We start from the raw sequence: 27,932 nt of genomic DNA on the forward strand, positions 1-27,932 counted from the left end.
GGTTGACTATAAATTAAATAATTGTTACATTTAGAAACAGTTAGAAAGGCTGTGCAATGTTATGCAATGCTTTAAACATGACTAACGGTCTTTTCCAGTTTGCACATTGCTAAGCTTTGCTTACACATGGGCTGTGTGAGTTTGCATGATGCTAAGTGATGTGTCACTTTTTTTGAAAGTTACAGTAAGACGTGTAAGGGTGGGAATGCAGCCTATTTAAAGGCCAATATGCAGCAATTTCACATTATTCCTTAGAGTCTGACCTTGGCTGTGGATATGGCTGCTGTTGTAGGTGAGGGAGTGTGCTTTTGGGTGCAAAAGTGGGGAGTGCAGGAGTCCAAAGATCTTTGTTGGACTCCTGGTAGACCGATATGGACCCTGGCTGCTGCTGGACAACTATCAGGGCTCAGAGTGTAAGTCTGAGGCCTGGGATCATTTAGCTAAGGACATAACCAGTGCTACTGGTATTTCCTGCACTGGTGAGCAGTGTTGTCACCACTATGATGACCTGAAATGTAGGAAGCAGGAGCCTTGGACACCTGGGTCTAAGAGGCTAGGGATTGGCACACCCCCAGATATGTAAGTATCTTTTCCAGTAATTTATAAATATATAAGCTGAATCTGTGCAAAACTGGTATGCATAATGGTTTGCATCTCTTACCACAGCTGCAGAAGAGAGGGCTTGCAATGTCCAGTCCCATGCAGGGCGTTTAGCCAGGATGAGGCAAGTGTGTGGTAAGTAAGAAAATCATCAAAGTAATAACTTAATGCATAACTTAATAATACAATAAAGTAAATACAGAATTTGCAGTCTTAACAGTCAGGTATGACATACTCAGGGCATCTTACACCCTTTTTAATGTGTCCCTGCATATCTGAAATGGTAAAGCAAGTTAAAGCAGGTAAGCATACAGTACTGTGTAGCATAGCATACAGCCATCTGTTAATGTTGTGGTCTACTCAGATTAAGAGTCACTGTTCAAGTCTGCACATTGTCTGAAATATACTGTAGGTTGCATTCAGTAAATAAACAGGGTATACGGGTAAGTTAACTGAACTCCTAGACAGCTATCCATGTGTGTAAATGCCAGATTTCATGCGATATTAATCAATAAAGGTTAAAAGGAGATGGTGCCCTATTAATTATTTTTTTCAAATAAAGTGTTCAGTATTCCTGCAGTCACTGCTTGTGGGTTCTAATCTGACACCAGATAAATGATAAATGTGAAGTACTAAATAATGTGCCCACATATGTCATACAAAACTGCAGTGCAATACCCACATTAAGGGTCAAGCGTGCGTTCTTCTCATTTTGACTGATATATGCTATAGGCTGCAGTTAATAAATGAGTAGGGTAAATGTGTAAGGTAATGAAACTCTACACAGCCATGCATGTGTGTAAATCAAGATTTGAAACAACATACATCAAAAAAGTGTAAAAGGAGACGTTGCTCTGATAATTTGAGGTTTTCAAATAAAATGTACAGTATTCCTGTAGTCACTACTTGTATGTTCTAAATTGACAGCAGTCAACTGAAAAAAGTGAAGTACTGAATAATGTGCCAACATATGTCAGAAATATATGCAGTGCAATATCCAGATTGAGTCAAGCGTGTTCTGCTCATTTTGTCTGAAATATACTGTAAATTGCACTCACTAAATGAACAGGGTGTATGTGTAGATAGCTATCCATGTGTGCAAATGCCAGATGTGAAGTGACATTAACCAGTAAAGTGTAAAAGGAGATGGTACTTTGATAGTTACTTTTTTTCAAAGACAGTCTTCCTGTACCATGTGTATAAAATCACGATTTGACACAATAGGAATCAACAAAAGTTCTAAAGGAGATGGTTGTCTGAAAAATTATTTTTTAAAATAAAAAGGTCAGTCTAACTGTAGTCACTATTTGTGGGTTCTAATCCCATGGCAGCCAACTGAGAAATGCCCACCTGTTTAGTGTAATTAGTGTACACGACCATACCCCTCACCTGTCATGATTTTTGCAGAATGTAATGACTCCTGCCCCATGTGTCTGGTCCTTTGATTTGCAGAGATATGTGTGTGCAAGTTAGTGGTACAAATGAACTACAGTAGCAGTGCTAGCCACCTGGGAGTGTAAACCCTGGCTCAAGATGATTGTCAGTGCTGAAGTGACACCCTGACCCCATGTGTAAAATGGGAAATAGGGTTTGAGGATAGATGGATAGATATTACTCAGAGTACGATTTAATGGCAAATCTGTTATCAGAACACCTTGCTACTAATGTATGGGCACACTATGTAAAAATTTCCTTGTCAGTGTGCTTTTCTGCTGCCATTATGTATGGCTTGGCCCATAATGTCCCATGCTAACAGGTTGAGAGCTAGGTACATACAACATCATATATGCAGTATAAGCAGTCATTGTTCTCACAAGTGAAATCTAACATATCTAGATGTATGCAGTTGCAGTCTGTGTAGTTATATTATCTGTGAAGTTACTAATATTCTTCTTTTCTCTCTCACCCCACCCCAACCCTACTCTTTTTTTTATTTATTAATTATATTCATTATTATACCGCGGTGGTGGTGCTGCAGTAGCATTGTCGCCTCACAGTAAGACGCTGTCCAGTTCAATTCTCAGCTAGAGCGTCTTCTGCGTGGAGACATGCATGAATGGGCATGCCTTCATTGAAGGTTGTATGTCAGGGCTGGTAACTCGGCATGTAAAAATCAACTACCAATCATTAGCAGACCGGAGTTCTGCTGTGGCGACCCCTAACCGGGAAAAGGCAAAAGACACAACAAAAAAATGATATTCATTATTATAAATATTATCATATTATTTGTAATTACCTCCTATGTTGGCCTTATGTATAATTTAATATTGCTTTGCTGTTAAAGTAACTTTCATTTACATTGTTGTTGTGTTTCTCGTTATATTATTTTCAATTTGTTTCCATTACTCATTATTGTTTTCACTATGTTATTAATTACATTTGTTTTGGTTATGTTTATTTTCCTTATGTTTATATTTAATTTACCACAGAGTGACAAGGTAGGCCGGTTAATGGTGATCCACCTACCTTGGCTCCCATGGCTGAGGCATTGTGGTCTAGCATATCTGGGCCGCAGCCTGGTGGTGCCCCTGTGCTTCCCCTGCACTACCTGCTCCATTGCATAGTTCTGCCCCACAAGCTAGGGGTGGTCCCTCCTCTGGGAGTGGAAGTAGAGGGGGTGCTCATGTCACCCATGATGAACTGCAAGGCATGGTGCATGGGCTGCTGTGCCAAAGTATTGGTGCACGCCTATGCCAGATGGACAGAATGCTGTCCATTCTGGTGGGGCAGCCTCACCCCAGGCACTGGTGTCAACCGCTGCCTCCACAGGATCAGTGAAGATGCAGTATTGACAGCCCCATAGGTGAGGACTTGAGTCACACTGCTACCGTGTCTGACATCCATGGGACTGGGATTCCACATCACCCTCCCCAACCAAGGTGTTAACCCCCCTCTTCTGTCACATCCCAACCCTGTCTGCTGTCTTGTCTATCTGCAAAAGCTTCCTCATCTTCCCATCTTACGTTCCCCACACATACCTATGCCTCTTTAATTTCACTATGTTTTTCCCCCTGCTTGCACTCTATTTCACTACTGTCCTATTTCTCCATTTTTCTTTTCTTTAAAGATTTTTTGAGCGATGTTGAATGACTCGCACCATCGCTTAGCTATGCTAAATGGCGGTATATTGATACATGTATTTGAAAACATAGTAATCATATTAAAAAATTACACCTGCATCCTATTTCAAACCGAGGACCATTGCACCTGAAGGTCAGTGGATCAACCCAGCAAGCCACACAGCCATTTAATTAACACAGGTTTTTTAAGCAAAATATAATATTTGTCACTTTCCCAGTATTGTGTGTTTAAGCCATGCTGCACATTATGCCACATTCCGCAAGTCTAGTGAAAGATTAATGGAAAAACAGGAGTATAACTGGGACTCTGGTACAGAACTACATTACTATAAAGACATACACATAATAATAGATGTAAATGAGTTTTCTAACAGCAGGTAACTGTGCAATTATATCTACAACATTTAAAAATACACCTGTTAAAAGGTTAATGGAAAAATAGGAGTTTAACTGGCACTCTGGTGGAGCAATACATTCCTATAAAGCCATACACATAATAACACATGTAAATTAGGTATGTAACAGCATGTAAGTGTGCAATTATATCTACAACATTTAAAATTTCAGCTGCTGTTACAGTGACTCAGTAGCTCAGTCTGTTAAATGCTTTGAAAACATGGATTTTTGGTCCACGCTGTCCTGGGTTCAAATCCAGTAGTGTCTAGCATTTAAAATACATGTATGTGTACATCAGCAATGTGAATTCTGATATGTATGACTGTCTCATCACCTATTTATCCACCCAAAGCAGTAGAGATGGCATGTCTGCCTTTCAATGATGGAAGTCAAAGGCCTACAGATAGGCCCACAGTTAAATTATTCCTATTACAAAACAATAAAGTGTATAGAATGTCAGGTCATGCATTTTTATTCATTCCCAGAGGATTTTGAAGTATGTAATTCAAATATGGCTCAGTAATATCAAACTGCAGCACACAATGATTTGCAACTGATATTACAGACATCCACTGTTGCACAAGTAACACACACACACACACACACACACACACACACACACACACACACACACACACACACATATGGCAGTCGTGCTAGAAACAAGGGTTGCCAACACACACATTCCAGATGACTACCATAATATAACACATGACTTGGCAGTTTTCCAAATGGTTGACATAATGGTAAATGTACCCCCTACCTTGTTCTAGGATGCACCTACCATGTTGCCTTTTACTCTGTTAATGATAACTTTGGCTAACATACTTATCTTAAACACATACCTCAGTTTCCTGTTGGATGGGTTCCCTCAATCAGGCACCAAGGCTGCCACACTTCACACCATTACTCATAAGTGTTGTTGTCCTCCACATTCTGCTGCCTCTCTGACTATGCCTATTGCCTGCAGAAGCAGCAGCAGCTTCCGTCTGTAGCACACACATCTGTATGTAATAAGTAGCTGCTACAATTTGTCTCTCTCTATGCTGACATAGTATTTCCACCCCAACATATGAGAAAGGGAATGGATTCAACATTGAGGCCTTATATCTTGTTGAATAGTTGCATGAGACTGGCTGATTAAACTGCAGATCAGCTGTATATGCTGCAATTAGCATTCCTGAACCACAGATTGGTTTAGAGGTAATCACCTGCTAATGAGAACCATCTTAAAAAGGCAAACTCCTAACTAGGAAAACCATTGTGTATGAGAGTTACTTTCCATGGTTAATTCATTGTCACACCACTTATACATCTGTATCTTTCAACAGAGGAGTATTGTACTCCCTCAAGCATGGAACCAATTTGTTTCCATCATGATTCATATGTTTGAATATACTTAGAGGGAATGGGGATTACATCAGTAAGCCTTTCTTAGAACTGTACAGATGACATGCCATTGATCTGCAGCTGTGTAACACCTATACAGGATGTAGGCTACAGCAAGAGTATAATGCTGTCTGTTAACTAGGTACACAGGTCTCCTAGATACTTCCTTTGTTAGCAATTGTAATACTACACTGCTATTTGTTTAGCACTGTTGTTTATATATATGTTATGGGGGGGGATTCCTGCTATGGGGCACACTACAAGTGGTCTCCTGTAATGGATGTGTGATCATATGTGAGTATCTGTCATGGCACAAACAGGAGTAGGTCACTATTGCTGCTATCCTAGTTCGTTCCATACCCTTTGTATGTTTGGCACACTGTTGCATATGAGATGTGTAATCAAGCGGGTAATACTGATAGCCTTCCTTTAGTGCTGTACCTGTACAGACTGTACACCCACATATGTGATCGTGACATGTGTTCTCATTTTTTGTATTTCAGTAGTTATCATGCATGCCAGATGCCACCCACCTTTAACTGAGGTAGAAAATGACCTCATAATTGAGACGTTAAGACAACACTACCAAGTCCTGCTGTCCATAGGGAGGGCAAATAGGCAAGAACAACAAGTCTTATGAGATGAACTGTTCCATAACATTAATGCTATAGGTCACCAGAATCACACATATGAGCAGGTGTGACACCATGCCACAGACATGAACCACTCGGCACTCAGACAGGCAGCAGAAGTGGCCAGGGATCATCAGGTCACTGGTGGTGAGCCTGCAGCAGAACAACCTCTGTCAGCCACTAAAGAATTTCTGACAGACCTTGCAACACAGGATATCTCCCAGGTATCCATCACACAATAAGGTGCCACTGTTTCCACTCAAGAGGAGCATCCAGGTATGCTTAGTTGGATCAACATTGGAATACTGTAGTATTTAGCATGTCAGAGTGTACATAGTTTTATGTAGGTATCATATTTTTCATGGGGTGGAGGTAAAGAGATTAGCTGCAGTTTTAAGTTCATGCACAGATTGTGATCCACATACCTGTTAACACAGCAGCTGCTGTAAATGGAAGATATTTGGACGTATTACCAATGTTATAATGTAACATGGTGCTGTTTACATTACCTCTCCCTCAAATGTTTTTCAAGACCATCAGGAATAGGAAGAGGCCATGCCCCTGCTGCTGGTAAGCACACAACAATTTTGTCAGAGATGTAGATTTAGTTCAAGGTATTAGCTAAAGTGCCATCCCAGCCCTGCTGACTGGATCGATGTACTGTCTGCATGACTGCAAATGTTTAGATATTTTCTGACTGTACACACTTTAGGGTTATACCTATACCTTGTAGGCGTGGCCACAGCACGTGATTTCACAGTATTGTCAGGACGTTACAGATTGCCATTCCTGTAAAGTGTACAGAGTTCTGGTGAATGTTCTGGTGAAAGTCAACAGTTTACATAAGTTATGTCTTGCTCATGAGATTCTAGTTTAAATAACTGTTATTTTCAAATACTTACAGATTTAGGTTAGAAAATAATGTCCTCATGTCCTACTGTATCAGATTGTGGGTTATACAAGTCTATAATAGTGTCAGTGGTGTATACAGCTTAACATGTATTGCAACATAGTACTGCAGAATATAGTAGTGCAGGTATTAATGTGATATTTTTCCCTTTGTATCACAGGTGACCTGGGAGGTTGGTCTTTGTCCCCTTCACAACCTGATGTCAGTCTGACACCTGTGGCTGCCTCCATCGCATTGCTGATACCCTGCATCTGTTGACTGATGCAGAGGAAAGATGTTGGTTTGAGACAGATCGCACAATATCTGTCTTGGAATGCACATTGTCTGTGATGGAATATCTGGTTGGAGCTGAGCATCAGAATTGTGGATGCAGGTCAGCAACTACATCTGCTGAGAGTCCACGTGGCCATGCACAATCATGATCCCGTAATGGAAGTACTTCCAGCACTCCAGAGGGGAGTATGCTGTCCACACCAAGACATAGCAGGCCATGGTCTTGTGGTCCTGGGTGTTTCCATGGAGGACATGGTCCCAGCAGACAGCAATCACCCTCAGGCAGTATCCCAACAGCTGCCCTTAGGCATGGAGGTGCCAGTGCAATGTCTGGTAGAGCCAATGCTCATGTTCGGGGGGGGCAGAGACGATGAACTGTCAGCTCTGCCATGCACGGCTCAAAGCTGTCCAACATACATTCACATAGGGCTAGCATTGAGCTTGGCTGTGGTCATGCAGACACTCACACATCACTGTCACATTCTGGTCACCTACAGAAAGACATGCCACATTTACATGATCCATCTTGCCTGCTTCCCTTCTTGACTCACACACATGCTTGTCAACCTATTGGGTCAGCCTAAGCCTTCTGCACCCCCACACAACACCCTGTGCAAGTCATGATACCTGTGCCACATCCCTGTCATCCTTCTCATCGATGCAGAGAAATGAAGCTATGTGTCTGATGCACAGGGTGACTATCTAAATTAATATGTATTTGTTTCATCCATTGTTGCCTTTGGCATGCTACTTGAACTGGTCAGTTACAGATTTTGTACGCTGTCATTTGTAATGAGTTATCCACATTATTTTGTGTACTTTACATTGGATGCTGTTGTAATGGCTGTGTAGTCACACAGTGAAAGGTGTCTCATGGAACTATTTATGTTTCACTTTCAGGATTGTGTAGGACACACCTATGGGTACACATCTACAATAAACCCATCAACATCAGAGCACAGGATGGAATGTCAGCACAGAAGAAAAATGTCTTCAGAAAGTTAAAACAGTATAAGTGCATGGCTTCATAAGTTCATATGTTTATAACAGGCTAACAAATAAAAGGCTTCTTTCAGCCTAGACATGCATCCCTAAACTTTGACAAGGTCAAACAGGATTTTGGGAGTGGAGACATCTACAAATCAGGTCATGGGAGATGAACCATCTACAGTTTCCCTGTGTCCATTAGAGACATTTGTCCTAAACCAGTTATGATTGTTGTGTTCTCCATCCTATTGTGTAACTTGTCCATGATTTGTGTTTGGGTGGAACTCTGCTTCACATGGATGGGAAGCCTGTTACATATAGGGTGTAGTCTCTGGGTTACATACCTGTCTCTCCAACATGTCTTATTTATACCACAGTCAAAGGTGTAGGTGTGTAGAACAGGTAATTCTTGTGCTAGTCCTTTCTTGGATATGCAGGAGGTATACAGTGGGGTCTGACACCTCCCTATATGGCAGGCATACGCCTCCCTTCCAAAGCATGTAGTAGACAGAATACGCAGTTACTGCCTTGATGTGGTCTGCATAGGACATGTTATGTACACTGTGTATTGGTTTACTGTGGAACCTCTGTGGATGTTACAGTTGTTGGGTATGGCTGCTTAGTTGCATACCAAAAGTGGCATTGCACTCAGTGATAGGTTGGATGAATGCTGAATACAGTAGGACAATGACTTCCTTAGATTTACATGCCATACCTTTGTTTACAGGTTTCACAACATGGAATGAATTCCCAGATATTGCCAACCCATGACAGTCAAAGATGAAATCACTATCTATGTGTCCATAGGTCCCTGACTACTTTGTCAACTGTCAGAGGTATGCGGTCAATACGATAGTTACCAGGGGTGGATGACTTCCCAAAAGACAGTATTATGCATTCCTTGGCATTTACTGTTAGTCCATGGCTCTCTCAACAACTGAATGTCTGTATCAGCATATCTTGGATAACTGTTGTGTCAGTGTGGGATTCAATAGCAGCTCCTAATTTGCAAGCATCTGCAAATTTAGTCAGTCAGAGGCCACTAACAGTGGCCATGGCTGCAGAGAAGTAAATACCTAGAAGGTGCAGTCCCAGGAATGATTTGTGAGGGAGTCCACTGGTGACTGGCCTCATTGTAGCAGTGGACTCCCTACTGCCACCGTCCTGGATACTGTCTCTCAACCCTTTTGCTCTCCATCAGCTGACATACTAGTTTGTATCCAACCTCTAGAGATTGTCAACAATGCCTGATGGCCTTCTTCTTCTTCTTTCAGCTGCTCCCGTTAGGGATCACCACAGGGAATCATCTGTTTCCATTTCTTCCTGTCCTCTGCATCTTGCTCTGTCACACCAACCACCTGCATGTCCTCTCTCACCACATCCATAAACCTTATGTTAGGCCTTCCTCTGTTCCTGTTACCTGGCAGCTTCATCCTTAGCATCTTTTTCCCACTATACTCTGCATCCCTCCTCAGCACATGTCCAAACCAACGTAATCTTGCCTTTCTGGCTTTGTCTCCAAACCTTCCAACCTGGGCTGACCCTCTAATATACTTATTCCTAATCCTGTCCACCCTCATCACACCCAATGCAAATCTTAACATCTTTAACTCTGAAACGTCCAGCTCTGACTCCTGCCTTTTTGTCAATACCACCGTCTCCAACCCATATAACATAGCTGGTCTCACTACCCTCTTGTAGACCTTCTCTTTCACTCTTACTGGTACTCTTCTGTCACAAATCACTCCTGACACTCTTCTCCACCCACTCCATCCTGCCTGTACTCTCTTGTTCACCTCTCTTCCACACTCACCATTCCTCTGAACTGTTGATCCTAAGTATTTAAACTCATCCACCTTCACCACCTCTACTCCCTGCATCCTCACCATTTCTCTAGCCTCCCTGTCATTCACACACATATATTCTGTCTTAGTCCTGCTGACCTTCATTCCCTGCCTGATGGCCTAATAGTGCCAAATTCCTTATCAAACCATGGTAGGTGGAGTGAGTCATTTTCCCCTGATCCATTCCTTTGTTTACCATTCAATGTGGTCCACTATGTAGGGTAGGCATGATCTGCCCTCGACAAAACCAAACTGGATTTGGTCCAGTGTCTGTAGGTGTACTATATCTTTATTGATCATTTCCATGATAATTCTTTTCATGGCTTTAAATATCAGACTACTAAGACTTCTGAGGACAGTGCTTGTCACTGCATGCTGGTTGTCCTGCGTGCGATCATGGTTTCCAAGAAAATTGTCACCCAAGGTGTCTGAGTCTGTACACAGCATTGCCAAATACTGGAGGGGAAACTAATATGTACACCCTGTAAAGGTAAGGATGGAGTATTTACACAGTTATTCTGCAGTTAGACTAATCAAGCAGTACTTATGGAAAACAAACAATTACCTTATGAAGAATGCAGAAAAGAGGAGAGTCACCTAAACTGCTTATGCCTGGCTACTACTACTGCTGGTCTCACCACAGCCACACTCTGCTGGGATACAAAGATCCTGTTCTTTTTCTCTCACCAGAAGCAGAACATTAGTACCAAGCTCAAGATAAGAAGCAGGTCACAGCCCGTTTGTTGATCCACACAGTTGTCCCACATGAGGCAAGGCTCTGTAGGCTTGATGTAGCATTTTCCAGGTAGATCCCTTGATTAGCAACCAGAGCAATAATTTGACCTGTGCATGTATTATGCCTTGTGCTCCAAGGCTTGTAGGATTTGACTAGGGTGCTGACCTCATGGTGGTTAAGAGCACAGCTGCTGCATCACAATATAATGTTCAATGTCAGGTGACATAGACATCCAAGGTTACTCTAGAAACATCCACAGCAGCAGTGATCCATGTTAGGTGACAGTTTCACAGCAATTCACGCAGTCTGCCCTTCAACAGCGTAATGGTGGACATCTGCGTGAGATGGATGTGAGGTCTACTGCATATGAATGGCTACCTTTTGCCAATGTGTTTGTCCCTCCCACATGTCCTAGTATGGCACAGTGGTGCAGCAGTAGTGTTGTCACCTCACAGCAAGAGGTTCTCTGGTTTGATTCTTGGCTGGGGTGCCTTCTGGGCAGAGTCTGCATGTCCTTGCTCCATTTGTGTGGACTTCCTCCAGTTTCCTCCCACATTAGAAAGACATGCATCTGGAGTGTTTCTTCCTGGGCCTCTGCTGAAAATTGACTTTGTTCCAAGTCGGACTTTCCTGGTTAACAAATGTTAAATAAATAAAATATGTCATAATGTACATTTATATTACTGGAACACAATTATGTGTTCTCACATCATTTCACACAACATCCATTTGCTGGTTGCTTGACAGGCATTGTAGACTTGAAGGCCAAAGTAATGACTGCAAAGTTGAACAAGTTTTCTGTGTATATGCAGGCATCCAGATCTTCACTGCAAAGAGTACCTACAGACAGTGTGTCTGAGGCTGTCAACTACAAGGGTGTAGCAGCATGACCCTAACTTTAATGGAGTTGTACATTGTCACATTTGTAAGTATGCTAATGCGACCCTGCCTAATAACAGGACTGTGGTTAATGCAAGGACCACATGCCTGGCAAAGCATCGTACTCAATCAATCATGTTATGCCACATTTCAGGTGCTGTTCTACCTTAGATGAACAACATAAAGGTGATAACATGTTACATTTAAGCATCTGTCAGGTCACTGCCTAACCATGGCTGGTTGTGACATACACACAACAAGAATCTATTGCTAATGGCATTATCACTGACTGCTGATGACATGTGGAAAGTGTCCCCAGCCCTCTACTCCTACTCCACACAAACACAATGTGTGAAACATGTGACTATATTAAAAAGCTTGAATCCATGCTGTCTCACACACCAGTCAGTACATATGACAATGAGTGGTTTTCCAACATGCACACCTCACCTCCTACTCTAACCAAACCCACATCACACATAACTACATGCGTGGAGCTCCTTACCAGACACATATACAAACACCATTCACCTCAGAAACCCAAATCCAAGCTTGCTACACAGAATTATACCTCTGAAGAACACAGTACACATAATATCTCATGCACCACTGTCTCACAGGTCAAACACCTAAGGGAAAACACAAAATTAAACATATTGGTCATAGGTGATTACATTATGAGACACAGTGATGTCCATCTCACCAGGCTACATAAGACAAAGGTCATGGTCAGCTGTCAGTGAGGTGCCAGGATATGCCATATCACACATGCACTCAAGTCTGTCAACATCAGGTACTGTTATGACTACGTCTTAGTTCCTGTTGGTGTGTACAACTTGAGACATACCTCTCTGGACTGTATACAGAGACATGACTGAGCTTATGGACTATATGTCTCAGGCAGGTATACCCTTGGCCTTCAGCTGAATTTTACCTTCACCTAGGATGATGGCTTAATACAAACAGAAAATGATTGACTTCAATAATTGCCTTAGAGTATGGTGTCATTGTAAGGGGATACACTATCTGTCAGAATGGGATGACTTGCTCAACAGACCTCACTGCTTTGCCAGAGATGGTCTTCATCTGTCACCCCTGGGATTTTGGCTTCTGGCCAAGGTTGTTGCCACCCCCATACTGTGCCTTTTAGGTGGTGTCTCCAGGAAAAAAATTCCAGTGAGGAAAACCTCATCTACAAACATCACTGTTATGCTGCCAAATGCTAGGAATGTCAACTCAAAACTCCACTCATTAGAAGCTGTCCCCAACTTGGAAGATGCAGACATTTGTGCAGTCACAGACACCCAGTTCAAGGCTCCTTTCACACATTCTGACCTCAAACTTAAAGTGTGCAAAGTAATGTAAACAGTGTATAAATATTCATTAGGGACAGATACACATCCAAATTGGTTAAACAGTATGATTCCCTGGAGAGACTGCAGGTGCTATTGACAGCTTGTATGGCACCTAGTCAACTCATTGCCAGCTACAGGACCAACTCCATGAATCAGTACACCCACTGGGCTTATTTGGATCTACTTTAGTCTATCAAATACATCAAAACAACATGGTTTTGGGTGTCTTTAACTACCCACCAACTGGGTAGATTACTCATGCTCAAACTCACTTGCCCAAAGCTTAGCCAACTTCCTTAACTGCAATGCCTTGGACCAGTGGGCTGACATACCCACAAGGGGAGCCAATGTACTGGATCGGGTTGTTACCAATATGGGTGACCACTGTAGCACCCCCGCTGTGTGGGTCCTCCCTGGTGAGATCTGACCACAAATCAGTCTCATTCAAAGTAATTATGACACCTGACACCCCCTCTCCCCTTGCTGCAAATAAAGTAATAAACTTCAGCAAAGCAGATTATAACCTCCTATGGGATGGAATAAATAGCTTCACTGCACCTCCCCCCTCAGTTTTAACAGGCAACTATGCCAAGCTCTACACCGATGTTTTATACAAGCACCTGTACAACTGCATTGCCTCAGCTGTACCTGACAGGAGCAAAACAAACTCCTCATGGCACAGCAAACCTGCCTGGTGAACACCTGCCATTAGCAGACTTTACAATAAGAGGTAAACATTGCTGTCTAACAGTAGGAGGGAGAGCTCTCCCCTAAAATGGAAGCACTCCCTTCTCAACTTAAAAAAGCAAATAAGTGTTGTTGTGAAGGTCTGCAAAATAAAGTATGGGACAAAATTAGCCTCCTCCACATGGACAACCACAAGGCATTGTGTAGTTACATGTGTACCCTAAAAGGAAAGGGCCAGATGGTTGCCAAACTCATAGTTAATGATACTACATATAATGAGCCTGTAGACATAGCTAACCTGTTGGCTGACAGGTTCCATGACAGCTTCACTCTCCTGTCCCCACAAGATGTATCACATGACATCCCTATAACCCCGTCCCATACCTTGTATCTCTAAAGAGCAGATCATAAATGGCCTCTCTAAGGAGAAAAATACAGCATCTATCGGACCTACTAACATCCTAGGCTGCATCCTACATGGGATCCAACATGTATTAGTAACACCACTGGGAACTCTTTGCAATCATAGTGTAACCATCAGCTGCATCCTAGCTGACTGGAAAATGTCCACTGTTATTCCCTTGCACAGAGGTGAGACGTCCACTCACCATGAGAACTATAGATGTATTAGCCTGACTAGCCATACCTGTAAGGTCATTGGGCAAATCATCATGGACCTTATTAACAAAGATATAGGTAATCTACAAACACTTGACCTACACAGTTTGGATTTGTGAAAGGGAGATCATGCCTGGTAAACCTAATGGACATCTATGAGGCAGTCAGCAAGGACCTGTATGAGGGGACATCTATGTTTACAACCACCTGGACTTAGCCAAGCTATTTGACACTATTGCCCACTCAGGCATCATTGATAAACTCACCCAACTGGGCATCAAATCTTATATCATTAGAAGGTTTACTAGCTGACTCACTGATAGAACTCATATAGTCAAAATAAGGGAATCCACCTCCAGTAGCAGAGCTGTAACCAGTGGTGTTCCGCAGGGTTCAGTCTTGGGTCCTCTACTGTTTGAAATCCATTTATCTGAAGTATAAGCATAAAGTGAATTTCTGTGGCTAACAAGGTTTGCTGATGCCTGCAAACTGTGAGTGGTCATAGAATCTCCAAATTATCCTACAAGTGGGTCTTACATGAACAAATGATTGTTGCCCAAGTCATGGCCTTAAACTCCATGCAAATGTATGTATTATTATTCCTTTCGGCAACAACAATGTTCCTGCTATGTACCACATCAATAGCAGCACCTTAAGTACATATCCAGGAGTTAGAGACCTGGGCACACAGAACTGGACTCGCAGGTTTACAGCTATCTTACCTTAGATTACCATGACTCCACAGTGGTAAGAAAGGCATTATATCTTACTGATGTCATAAGTGATGGCATTGTGTTCCAAAAAAGAAGTAGTTATAACCTCCATGTACTCTTCCCTCATCAGGCCAATAATTGAGTGCAATGGCCCTTTTGTTATATAACTTTCCAAGCACCAGCGGCAATTGCAGAAACCACAAAGATTTCTCACAAGGGAAATTCAAGTCTTCAGCATCTGTCATATGTGGATCATCTGAAATCACTGTCATTTTAGTCTGTGTCATACAGACTACTCAGAGGGGATCAGTGCATTGCATACGAAGCAATCTCTGATCCTGCTTTAATAGAACTGCTTCATATCCATAAATTAAATGGTACATGGGTTACTCACTGTAAATACCTTAACATGGTATGTGGCATTAATAAAACCTGCTGGAGGGAGAGATTTGTCTACCAGAGTTTAACAAACCTTTGGTACAGGCTCTCACTTAATGTCAAACAGAGCACCTCAATGGCCCTCTTCAGATGTAGTCTGTACGACTGGATGGGTGACCCTAATTTCACCACAGGGGTTCTGCCTGTGTTCCTCTTGGACAGGGGCAATAGGTGCTGATCATGTAGATAAGGGTAAGAACTTGGCTAGGATTGTAAGGGCCCTAGGGCCATTAGCCTAGTAAGTCCCAATGATCCTATGATCCCATTGGCAGATGTAAAATGTTCTGACTAACATCCACACACACCAACTTGGCTACAGTGAGAATAGTGCCACTACCAATTTATATTTACAGAACACTGCACGGCACACATACACCCCAAGTTGCCTGCAATGAGATTAGAGCCCTTACCTGTCATGTCCTACACACTACAGATTACAATATTTAACACACACTCCATGGCTTAAGTCTGGCTTTATGATGGCTGTAGGTAGTCTTATGGTTGATGACATCAGCAGGCCTTGTGGAGAATAAGAGCTTGGAGGTCTGCATCAATTGCAATGGCCAAAAAGTGCAGAACAACTGCACTTTGGAAGGCAGTGGGGGATTCACACTTGTTTTGCAGGGAGATGCATATACACACACGGACACACCAAGTGGGATGAAGTGAAATTAAAACCTATATCTATTTAGTCTTACACATTACAGATCACAGTATTTAATGCACATGCTATGGCTTAAGTCTGCTATTAAGATAGCTGTATGTAGTCATATACTAGATGACATCAGCAGGCCTTATGGAGGACAGGTGTTTGAAGGCTTGTATCAACTCCAAGAGTCAGAAAGTGCAGAGACATTGCAGTTTGGAAGTCAGTGGAGGATTCACACTTGTTTTGTAGGGACATGCAGATACACACCAAGTGGGCTGGAGGAAGACTAGAACCCCTGCCTATTTATTCTTACACACTACAGACCACAGTATGTAAAGCACACACCACAAGCTCAAGTCAGCTTTATAAATAACTGCAGGTAAACTACTTGTAGAGGACATAAACTAGCCCTGTGTGGAACAGTGTTTGAGGCCTGGAGAGTGACATAGCTTTTTACTGTCATCAGCATCTATTAGCCTAGCAGTCAGATATCTGTTTCTTATCCTAACTATGTGACAACAGTAGCTGTATTGGCCATATATGTCTGTTTGCATTTGTATGGGCAAGCCTGTGGCCAGAAACAATTTGCCCTGTCAATGCATGAGTACACAACATTATACATTCCACAGCTTGTTTAGTTGTTGATGTATGTGTGGTGACTTTCAGCAGTTGCAGAGGGCTGTAAGTATGTGCATTATCTACTGTTGAGCCCTTACTTTTGGTCCTTTGATCAACATTACATATTTATCATAGTGCAGCTTTAGTCACCATAATGTGGGTATGTAGGGCAATACAGACATACACGCATTCATATATATATATATATATATATATATATATATATATATATAAACATATATATATATGTATTTATATATACATATACGCACACATACACACACACACTTATATATATATATATATATATATATATATATATATATATATACACACACACACAACGGATACACAGGGACACACACACACAATATATATATATAATATAATATATATATATAGATATATATTATATATATAATATATATATATATATGTATATATAAAACGGACACACACACACACACACACACACACACACACACACACACACACACACGGACATATATATATATATATATATATATATATATATATTTTTTTTTTTTGTTTGTTTTGTTTTTTATATATATATATATATATATATATATATATATATATATATATATATATATATATATATATATATGAGTGTGTGTATATGTGTGTGTGTGTGTGTGTGTGTGTGTGTGAGTATATGATATGTATATGTGTTATCTAGATATATGGGGAGAGAATGCGATGTATGTATATACATATATATATATATATATATATATATCTATATATATATATATATATATATATATATATATATATATATATATATGGAGAGAGATAGTGAGAGACAGATATATATATATATATATATATATATATATATATATATATATATATATATATATAGACAGTACCCGCGGTGGTGGTGCTGCAGTAGCATTGTCTCCTCACAGTAAGACTCTGTCCGGTTCGATTCTCAGCTAGAGTGTCTTCTGCGTGAAGACATGCGCGAATGGGCGTACCTACATTGAAGGTTGTGCGTCAGGGCTGGTAACTCGGCACATAAAAATCAACTACCAATCATTAGCGGACTGGAGTTCCGCTGTGGCGACCCCTAACCGGGAAAAGCCGAAAGACACAACAACATATGTATCTATAGACAAATATATATTTTAAAAGTAATTGTGCATGGAGCCCCAAAATAGCAAAGACTGCAGCTATATTTTAATCTGTAAATGAATGTAAATCAGGGAAATGTTATACTTTTGATTCATACTTTCCAGCATAACTCTCAATTGTACAGATTTTCACAGAATGTCCAGATTTTTGCCTTATATTTTTGGTCCATTTTTCATAAAATTGTAGTTTTCTGTTAAATTAGTCACAAATCATTAAACACTGAAAATAGAAAATAATGACTGACGTTTGAGTTTCAGACTTCATACCCCTCAGGAAAGTCATGGTAATACAAAACCTGTTATTCTATCAACTTTCTAAGTTTGTAAGAGCAATATTTAAAAAATGTCCCTATTTTGGGGCTGTTGTCCAACTTTTATTCATGGCTTTGTTTATAGGTATGCTTTCCAGGTACCTGCCCTTCTGACATGACCAAACAATGGTATAAAAAATTAGTTATAATTACCCCAAGCCTCAGGAGTTTGGTTAGGCTGTATCACAGTGTTACCCAGCAGAACTTTTCTCTTGATAAAAAAATGATAACTCTTCTCATAAGTGATTAAAGTTTCTTGTCTTGGTTGTTTCTTTTTTCTGCTTTACTCACTGGGGATTTCCATTAGCTAGTTAGCAGTAATAGTTCTCTGTTCAGTCTGTAAGTTATTCAGTTATGTTTTACCATTTAATGTTTGCATGCATTGTGCTTCTTATAAGCAAAAGTAAGTGAGTGTTGAAAATGTATTTTTCAATATAACAGTATACCAATATGTCATCATTTTTCTGCTTGGAGCATTGCTCTCCATTACTCCATGAAATATAAACTATATCAGACTATCCCAGACAGCAACTGCTAACAAACAAACAAACAAAAAATAAGTAAATAGGTGTGAAAAATATATTGTACTGCCTGTGTAATTTCATCAGTAAAAAGGGACATCTGGCACTGGCAGCATGATCACGCTTCTAATGATTTAGTAATAAAATTGTTTGATGTCACCTGTCAGACTTTCGAATGCAGTTAGTACTATTTTATGTTTGTATTTATTTATTTATTTTTGTTGACTAGGGAGAACAGTGATCCATGTGGACCATTTTTTAGGTTCAGCTGAACAAGCAGTAGTGCTGGTTTTCAAAAGAACAAACAAAGTATATAATTTACATAAACATGAGCAAGTAAGTAATAAACAGCAGGAAATGAGCAAACAGTCCTGGTAGTTGTTAAAAGACAAAATGCAGTAAATGTTTAAAAATAGCTATTAGTAGAGTTATGTAGCTAAATACAGTGTATACATCTGTGTGTAATCAAGGGCAGAAGGGTGAGGAATAGAAATCTAAAGTCAATAAGTTGCAGAATCAGTTGATATGGGGAAGAAGAGGGAAGGGAACAAAGGAAGGAACCGAAGAGGTGTTTGCAATAAGTTTAGGAAGAGGCTATAGGCAGGGATGTATGTGGTTTATATTAAGGTGATACCCCTGTGTTGGAAACATTTACACTTGTGAGTCTTTGAATAAGAAGGTTTTTAATTCAAAATGGAACTTTGGATGGAATGATATCCTTTCATGGCAAAATGGGTTGTCATAAAATAGCAACGTGTTAACTGATGCAGCAGTCTGTGCTGAGATGAAAGCAATTAAAGCAGGTTTAATTGTTTTGATAGTTTGCAGCAAAGAGTTTTTGGATAATGACACAGACATCTTGTCAGTGGTCTTCCTGTACTTAAGTCAGCTCCTCTAAACACTTATCTAAGCTGTACTTCTTGAGAGGTATAGCAGTGCTTAGAAGATGCTGCTGTTATTCAGTATATTACATACAGAGTGCCGACATGAAGTCATGGTGAATAAATGTGACAGTCACACAAGCTGTGATTGATATGAGTTACAATAACCTATTTTTTTTTCTTTTATCACAGCACTTCAGATCCTAATATAATGAACGCACTTGTCACTGCAACGAGGCCAGCAAACTCTTACTGCCAAAGTACATTTGACCAATAATATAAGCAATACTTGTGTACCTTCCTGCTCTTCTGTCCATTGCTCAGTAAAATCTGACTACCGCTTCCTCTACATTGTCTTTCAACATTCATTTTTCATTCATTCCTCTTTTCCTTACTTCCTTCTTCCCTTCATTAATTCATTCAGTCATTCACTCGTTTGTTTTCTGATATCTGCATAATCCTGTCCTTAGTCATGGAAAACCAGTCCCTGTCCTGGTACTCACTGAGCATAAAGAAGAGAACTAATCTTGAGTAGGAAACCATCTAATTATAGTACAAACACAAGCGCGTGTGTGCACACACACAGACACACACACACACACACACACACACACACACACACACACACACACACACACACGTGGTCTGGTAAGATTCTTCCACACTATCCTGGTGTGGTTCATCATTACAGATGATGCTTCAGAAATGAAGGTTATATATGAAAGTCATAAACATTTTTAATTTGCTCCTTTCCGATCTTCCCTTGCTGAATATTCCTATATGACAAAAAATGGTGGGGAGGACTGAGGTACAAAAAATCTCATCATAGTTAGAGTCATTTAGGTCATACGGTCTACACCAAAAACACTGGGAATCATTTCTGGCAACAGAACACTGGGAATCAATTCTGCTTCTTTATGACACCTTTGAAGATGATGGACCTTTGGGCTATTCAGACTTGAATGTCCTTAACAACTTTGTCTTATATGAATGGTCAAAATGCATGCAGTTTTCTATCTACTATCAAAATGAGTCTAGATGTTATCTTTGGATGCTATGGAGACTGGATTCTGTCTTTAGATTTTCAAAACACCTCTAACCAGATAAGTACAAAAGGCTGTTTAGTAGATTTCAGTTTCTGTACAGTAGTCAATCATCTCTGTTTTTACTTCCAACTAACTGGCCAGCGTCTTTTTTTTTCTGGAGAGGCTTGTTGGACACACAACTTCCCTGTTTAGCAGTGAACCAAGAGCACTGTCTGGTTATGGGACTTTCTCGAGTCACTCACTAGAGAAAATGAAACCCTAGACTACAGATGTAACTCACTGATAATAGTTCATTGCCTTAAGCCTTTGTACTAAGTGTCAGCCATACTAAAACAACAGATATAAGAAAAACAGCAAGCCAGACATTATAGGGTAAACATACCAGGGATTTTAAAATACAAATTCTAGGGAATATCACAGCATAAATAAATAAATTCTTTTGAAAAAGTGTACACTGTGATATACATGATGTATGCCTGGCTATGCTGCTGTTCAGACTTCCCGTCAGGAAGCCAGTTACACACAGGGGCATTTTCTATATTGAAGAAATTTCAAAAATTCCATTCCATTTACATTACCCACATTTGAGCCAGTATCATCTTGAGAGCTAAATTTTCCAAGTAATATTGGAAAACTCTTTTTTACGTAACCATGACTTTAGAACTACAAGTTCTCAGCCGTACTTGCTATTTCCTGTGTAGAGTGCTATTGTGCACTAATTCTTCCTTCATGCCATAGGTCACAATGGAGTGCAACTTCAACCACACTCTGCGTATCCCAGTAGGTTTTCTCATTATTCAAACTTTCGACAGCAGCCCCTTCAAACACTAGATGTTGACAGGCAACAGTGATACTGTACAGAGAAAACTGAGTAGTTCAAGAAAGACGACCAGTTATTTGTCTCATTTGCTATGAACAGACCAGGCAAGAAGACTGCTTGGCATTGCCTTAGTGGCTTGTTCTCTTGTTGTAAAATGTATGGTAAGTCTTTGCTGAGTTTTCTCAAAGCACTCTCTACAAGGGCTGTGGCCACTTCTATGGCCTGTATCTGAAATGCTTCTCTCCATACCTCTGCAAAACATTATATGGAGGACAAGGACTCAGCATCTCATTCTTCTTCTGGTGACCCACTGTTTGTTCCCACAAGATCCCCCACACCACCCAAGAGGACATAGCTTTTGACTCTGTCTTACATATCCAGAAGTCAGGGATTTTCTTTTTTATGTCAGTTACTTTATTGTCTATGTTCCCTGGCCCAATCATTTAGTCTTATATATCCCAGTAGACACTTTCATGTCATTGACCTGTCCACCAAGGCAGATTCTGGGGTGAGACTTAGAAGGATTGCAAGGCCATAATCTGGGCTAGTCAGAGTGTTCTTTCCCTACGCTATCCATGATGGCCAGTAGGCTCCTTTCTGAGGCAGACCCTGTAATGTTGGATGTTTGCTACAGGTTAGTATATTTCTAATGGCAGCTATAGTGCTGCGCACTGTTTTCCAGGCCTAAGGGGCTGATCAAGCTGCCATTTCTACTAAAGAGCTACCCATCCACTCAGATCTAGTTACTGCATATCAGAATAGGTGAGCTACTACTGGTCATTCACTCCCATTCTGTGTGCGACTCCTCTAGCTCCCAGGCTTGCTGGTAAATTTAGGCTATGGGTTTCACTGTCTGGGCTCCATCTTTCTGCTCTATGAATCTAAAAATGATGGGTACTCATCAGCTCTGCAACGTAGATATTTGTGTCCTAGTCATGTCACGGACAACCCAGATTTAGCTAGCAGCATTGGTACTGGAGGGTTTAGGTGTATAAGGTATGTATATGTGTGTGTGTGTGTGTGAGAGAGGATGGGAGTGAATGGACAAAGCTGGTTTGTCCATCCTGGGTGGAGAATAATGGTGAAGTCCCACAAAAGGATACCATCAAGGGAAGACCAAGAAATATAGCTCCTTTACTTTTGACTCAAGGAAGAGCAAGCCCACCAGAGCCTTCACAGCTATGAATTATGGGTATGTGGAAACATGCTCCAGCACTAAGTTAAACATCACTTCCTTTGCAATGGACTTTTCAGGCATTGAGGTGAGGGGTGTCTGAGCATCAAAGCAATCTTCCAACTCCTACAGGAAGACAGCCATGGCCTCTGGTTCTCACCTTTCTTTGGTGCGTCTTCAAACACTGTGGATAGGAATCAGTTAGCTTATATGACACAAGAACTTCTTGGTCACAAGGAATGGATGCCAAAAAGTCATCAAAACACTGGCTCTGTGGGAAAAAGTCATGGCTGCAAGATACATTTTGCAATTTCTCATTTTTTTGTATGAGTGCATTGTCAAGAACAGGATGTTCTAGAAGGGCTGGGAATTATAAGAGTGCAAGCGATGATAAGGGATGGGGTTTTGGAACACTGAATGTGCCGAGCAGTCCTAATGACAGAGTGTGGCACCTACATATCCTGCAGTCAGAACGTCTTTTACCATTAAGGTGCCAGTAAATATCTTTGTCTGTGCAAACCGATAGTACTTTCTGTCGTCATCAAGCTGGCAGTGAATTCATAGCTAATATCAAACATCTAGAATATGTCCATTTAGAATATCTTTACACATCTTGTAGTGCAAAATACTGAACCAAAATATAGTTTCTAATACTTCACATGCTAGTCTAAATGTATAGCTTATGGAACAATATGCATTTACTTCATGCCTTTAGTCTGTGTTGTAAATAGTTATTTTTGCTGTGACCACTTATTATGGTGGTACTATATCTCAAAAAATTTGTGTTTATAACTTATAAATGGGACATTTTTTGCACTTCTGTTTCAGATTCTGACAGTCTGTCAAGTCCCACTCATTGGAGTCTGAGCCTCTCAGAGGGTGAGGAACAGATGGACCGTTTGCAGCAGGTGGAGCTTGCACGAACTACACCTATGTCCCATTGGAAGGCAGGGACTGTACAGGCCTGGCTTGAGGTCATAATGGCCATGCCAATGTATGTCAAGTCATGTTCAGAGAATGTGAAGAGTGGAAAGGTAAAAACCCTAAAGAAATAACACGTGTGCATACACACACACACACACACACACACACACACACACACACACACACACACACACACACACACACACACACACACACACACACACACACACACACACACACACACACACACACACACAAACACCAAACTGGAACATTTGATTTGTATTTCTGAAATACACAGAGTGAGAACTTTGCTAGCACTGAACACTTGTAAGATTTCCTGCAATATGTGTGTATTATTCAACTATGTCCACATGTACCACTTTGTTTTACAGATGAATAGTCTATAATTCAAAACATGTTTTAATAGCAGTCACATTTGATAGGATTGCTGAAAGGTTTTGCATTATTTGCAGATCTGCATAACTTCCATATGCCACTATTCTCCCTGTGGTACTGTGCATGGAGTTATGCCGACCTGCACTAAGAAAGAACAGTGTAGTGTAGCTCGATTCTAATCAACCTTCTGCTATAATATCACAAATGTATGTTGATTCATGCAGAGCATGGTGCTGTGGCCAGCTGCATGATGTAACTCTCCTGTGTACAGAATGGTGCCATGACCCCCCTTTCTTAAATAATGTCATTGTATAATAAGCAGTAACTGACTCATGGTTGTGGTATATGAGGATTTACACAGAGTTGACTTGGTTTAGACAGTGGGGTTTCACTCTCATGATCAAACCACGTCAACCATGGGTAAATCCTCTAAATGCCTACACCCACTCATTAGTTATTGCTTAAGTATGCATTACCATTAAAATACAAATAAATGCAAGGAGACAGAAAATGCTGTGCAGTTCATCTTTACTGATCGACTTCTTCTTTGTGAATAATAGCTCAGACCAGTAAATGCGTACACCATTTTGGCATGCATAGATGCAAAAGCATATATCACATAGCTGTGGAATGGCACTATTGATTTTGAACCCCCTTCTAGTTAGCATCATATTTTAATATGAATAATGTTTCAGTTTCCCAGAATTTTGTCACACAGTATTGTTGCCTTATATAGACATTCATGTTTGGTAAAATAAATAAAAGAAAGTCTTTCATATTACTTTTTTAATATTCAACATAATGTTTTCTTTCTCAAGAATGTACTTCATCCTCCTGGCTTTAGCTTTTGAGACAAACTCATAGATTCTTAGGATAGTGTCTGTTTGTCCCACTGGGCTTAGAAAAGTGACCTGGGTAGGTTCTTTGGGGATTTCCTACTGGGGATTCTTTGATATCAACTTCTTCATCATGCAGTAGTATTTGTTGACTTTGATGTTCCACTCATGCTTGGTATAAACTCTGGTATGACCCTTTTATCAGAATGTGGCTTTGTTGGACATCATCTTCTGGGACAGCCCAATGTCAACTGTCTGGTCTAACATCTCATTTGAGATACTGTACCACTATGTTATCTTGTTGTGTAGATGGTCATAATAATTAATCCTTCTTCCATGGCTTGCCTGGTCATATGCAAGCCTTGAATTTAGAATTTTGAGGTTGTTGTCACTGGATAGGTAGGAGCAATCATCACTTCCCTGACAATTTTCAATCTGCTAATTAGACATTTCTTAACATTTTTCTGCTCTTCCATGTAACTTGTCTTATGCAAGTATGAGGTGAGGATGGGAAACAATGAAGTTATAACAGTGAGTTTCAGAAGTCACCGTTTTTAAAGATCTCAGTTTAAGTTATAAAACGCTACAGAACTCACAGCAGTGGGTCTTGCACATTTTTTGCCAGCATTACAAATATATCTGCATATGATATTATCACATTTATTTTTCCCATTCTGGTAGTCTTTTCACCTGTATGTGCTTTTAGTAATAGTCTAAAATCATATAATACCACTTTTTCTGGAAAACAATCCTTTACATTTGTTTATAGAAATATTTAATAAAGTAGTTCCTGTACCTGATTCCATTAGAAGTTTCATGACTGTCACTTCAGAAATGACACAGATGAGCACTTTCACTGATTTAAAATGTAGAACTCTAAGCACATCTAGTTATAATATTAGTTTCTTATTCTTTCCTCAATTTTGCCTAAAGTTTAGGTCTAAACCCTCCTTATTTCCTGCATCTAGCATTACGTAAACATGCTGTGATTCATGCTGGCTATCTTGTGTCCTGTATTTGATATTCAGTTTCTTCCTATGACATTTCCAGTTGTGCAATCTGCTAGTGTGACTATTGTACTGACTTTTCTACAGGTTTTTGTTTAATTCAGCACATATTGGCTTTAGTGTCTTAGCTGCTACACACAAAATGCGATTACTTCTTAGGACGATTAATAAATAGTCTCTTAACAGCACAATCAATCACAATTTTAGGAGCTCTAAAGTGTAGCCTCTGCTGTTCTTTTCATTGTCACTGCTATGTTAAATGTTTGTGTTCAATGTCAAATATTCCTTAAGGAGCACCTGTTATTTTGCTTTCACAGCTTTTATCACACACAGATCTGATTGCTAATGCTCATGCATATACGAGTCTTTCTCCCAAACTTTCAGTTTTAACCTGATCTATGCATATCTTTCATAAATTACAAAATACTTTGATTTTTTTTCTGGAATCTAAAACTTTGCCTTTAGAAATTACTTGGGGTTTAGATTTTTGTCATACATTTACACGTTTCTTTGAATGTTTTTCCACTAAAATATGCAGTAATGTATAGGTTCTCGTGTCAACTGACAATTACATGCAGTACAAGTGCACCTTCAAATCATTTGCTTCATCATTTTCTGTACCTGATATCTTCCTGTTTTAGTTTAATTTGTCCAATTTATTCTAAAAGCATAAAAAGAATTTACATATTCCACATCTTATCCATTATAAAATTGAGCACATCTTCCTCCATTTTACTCTTTAGGACTCCAATATTATGAGTATTTTTTCATGCACCAGTTTTGACATATTTATCATAGTTTGACAAAAATACATACTCCTATAATGTCTATACTTGCTGTTAAACACTTTTTTATGTTTTTTTTATTTATTTGTTTGTCTGTTTCTTTTATTTTAGTTACACTTTGTTGACTGGGTTAGTCACACAAAACTAATGACCTCTTTTCAGGGGGTCTTGCTTTTTTATAGCTTAAGTAGCTACCCATCACCAAATCAAGAAGGCTGGGTACTGTGAAAAACCAGTAGGTATGTACAAACAAACAAAAAAAAAAAAACAGAAATTGCTCCTTTACATACCTTGCAGTGGCATTGAGGCAGCTATATTGTCTGCTAGTTCAGACTTTAACTATTCATCTCCATACATAAAGTAGATCAACATTTCACACTTCCTGATATTCTTCTATGTCTTTGTTAATACTTATGCTACCTACGACATTTCACCCAAACCTTGTCTAACATAACAACTAGAGGGTACCTTTCACCTCTCCACTCTTTTTTTCTTGTCCAAATATTGCCAATCATTATTCCTCTTGTATATACTGCTCATAATACTACTGACTCGACACCCTAACTTTTCCTTCTCTAATCTTGTTTGTTACTTCTTTGCTAACCTCTCTTTCTCTAATGTTGTTTGTTACTTCATTGCTAACCTCAATCCTTCTTTGATCTTAATTTTTTTCTTTACCATTATTGTTGTTTTTTTTATCTGTTTGCTATTGAAGCTACTTTAGTTCATTAATAGACACCCTTTAGCTATGAACTGCATTTGTTCTTTGTAATAATTTACTGTTCACATTTTTACTTTTTACTTGTAATCCTGTTGCATTACCATATATTGGAGCTTGTATTAATTCTTTGTAATAATGTACTATTTACAATTTATTTTTATTTTTATTTGTAGTCCTGTTACAGTACCTTAATGCTGGAGCTTATTTCCCCGGGCCTCTACTGAAAATGGACATGTATCCAGTTAGACTAGCTCAGTCTACAAATGTAAAATAAAATAAACATTTTGAGATGCCTTTTATACTTACCTATACTTACCCACATATGTGGAGGTCCTCAACAAAAACATACCCAAACAAAGGAGACCTCTGAGGCAAAAACCTCCGAGTCAAATACACATGGGATCTCCACAGCTGTCCACACCACATACCACTCATAGGTTCATAGGTGTGCACTAGGCTAATGGCCATGGGGCCTTTACAAGCCTAGCCATAGGATTACCGTGGCATAGTGCTATCCAACCTTAGTTCCCAGTGTCTCTGTTGAGT

The 27,932-nt window shown here is 40.0% G+C and overlaps 1 protein-coding gene across 4 annotated transcripts in view; it reads left to right on the plus strand.

The window, feature by feature from the left end:
- Positions 1 to 27,932, plus strand: part of KAZN (kazrin, periplakin interacting protein) — a 2,853,667-nt gene that overhangs the window by 1,707,644 nt on the left and 1,118,091 nt on the right. For all 4 annotated transcript variants that reach the window (XM_044062363.1, XM_044062364.1, XM_044062365.1 and 1 more), the window contains one exon: positions 23,543 to 23,748. In XM_044062363.1, the coding sequence (XP_043918298.1) occupies positions 23,543 to 23,748 (206 nt within the window). The remainder of the gene's footprint in view (positions 1 to 23,542; positions 23,749 to 27,932) is intronic.

Source organism: Protopterus annectens, chromosome 2.part1, assembly GCF_019279795.1.
Source record: "Protopterus annectens isolate FY-2018-M chromosome 2.part1, PAN1.0, whole genome shotgun sequence".
NCBI lineage: Eukaryota > Metazoa > Chordata > Ceratodontiformes > Protopteridae > Protopterus > Protopterus annectens.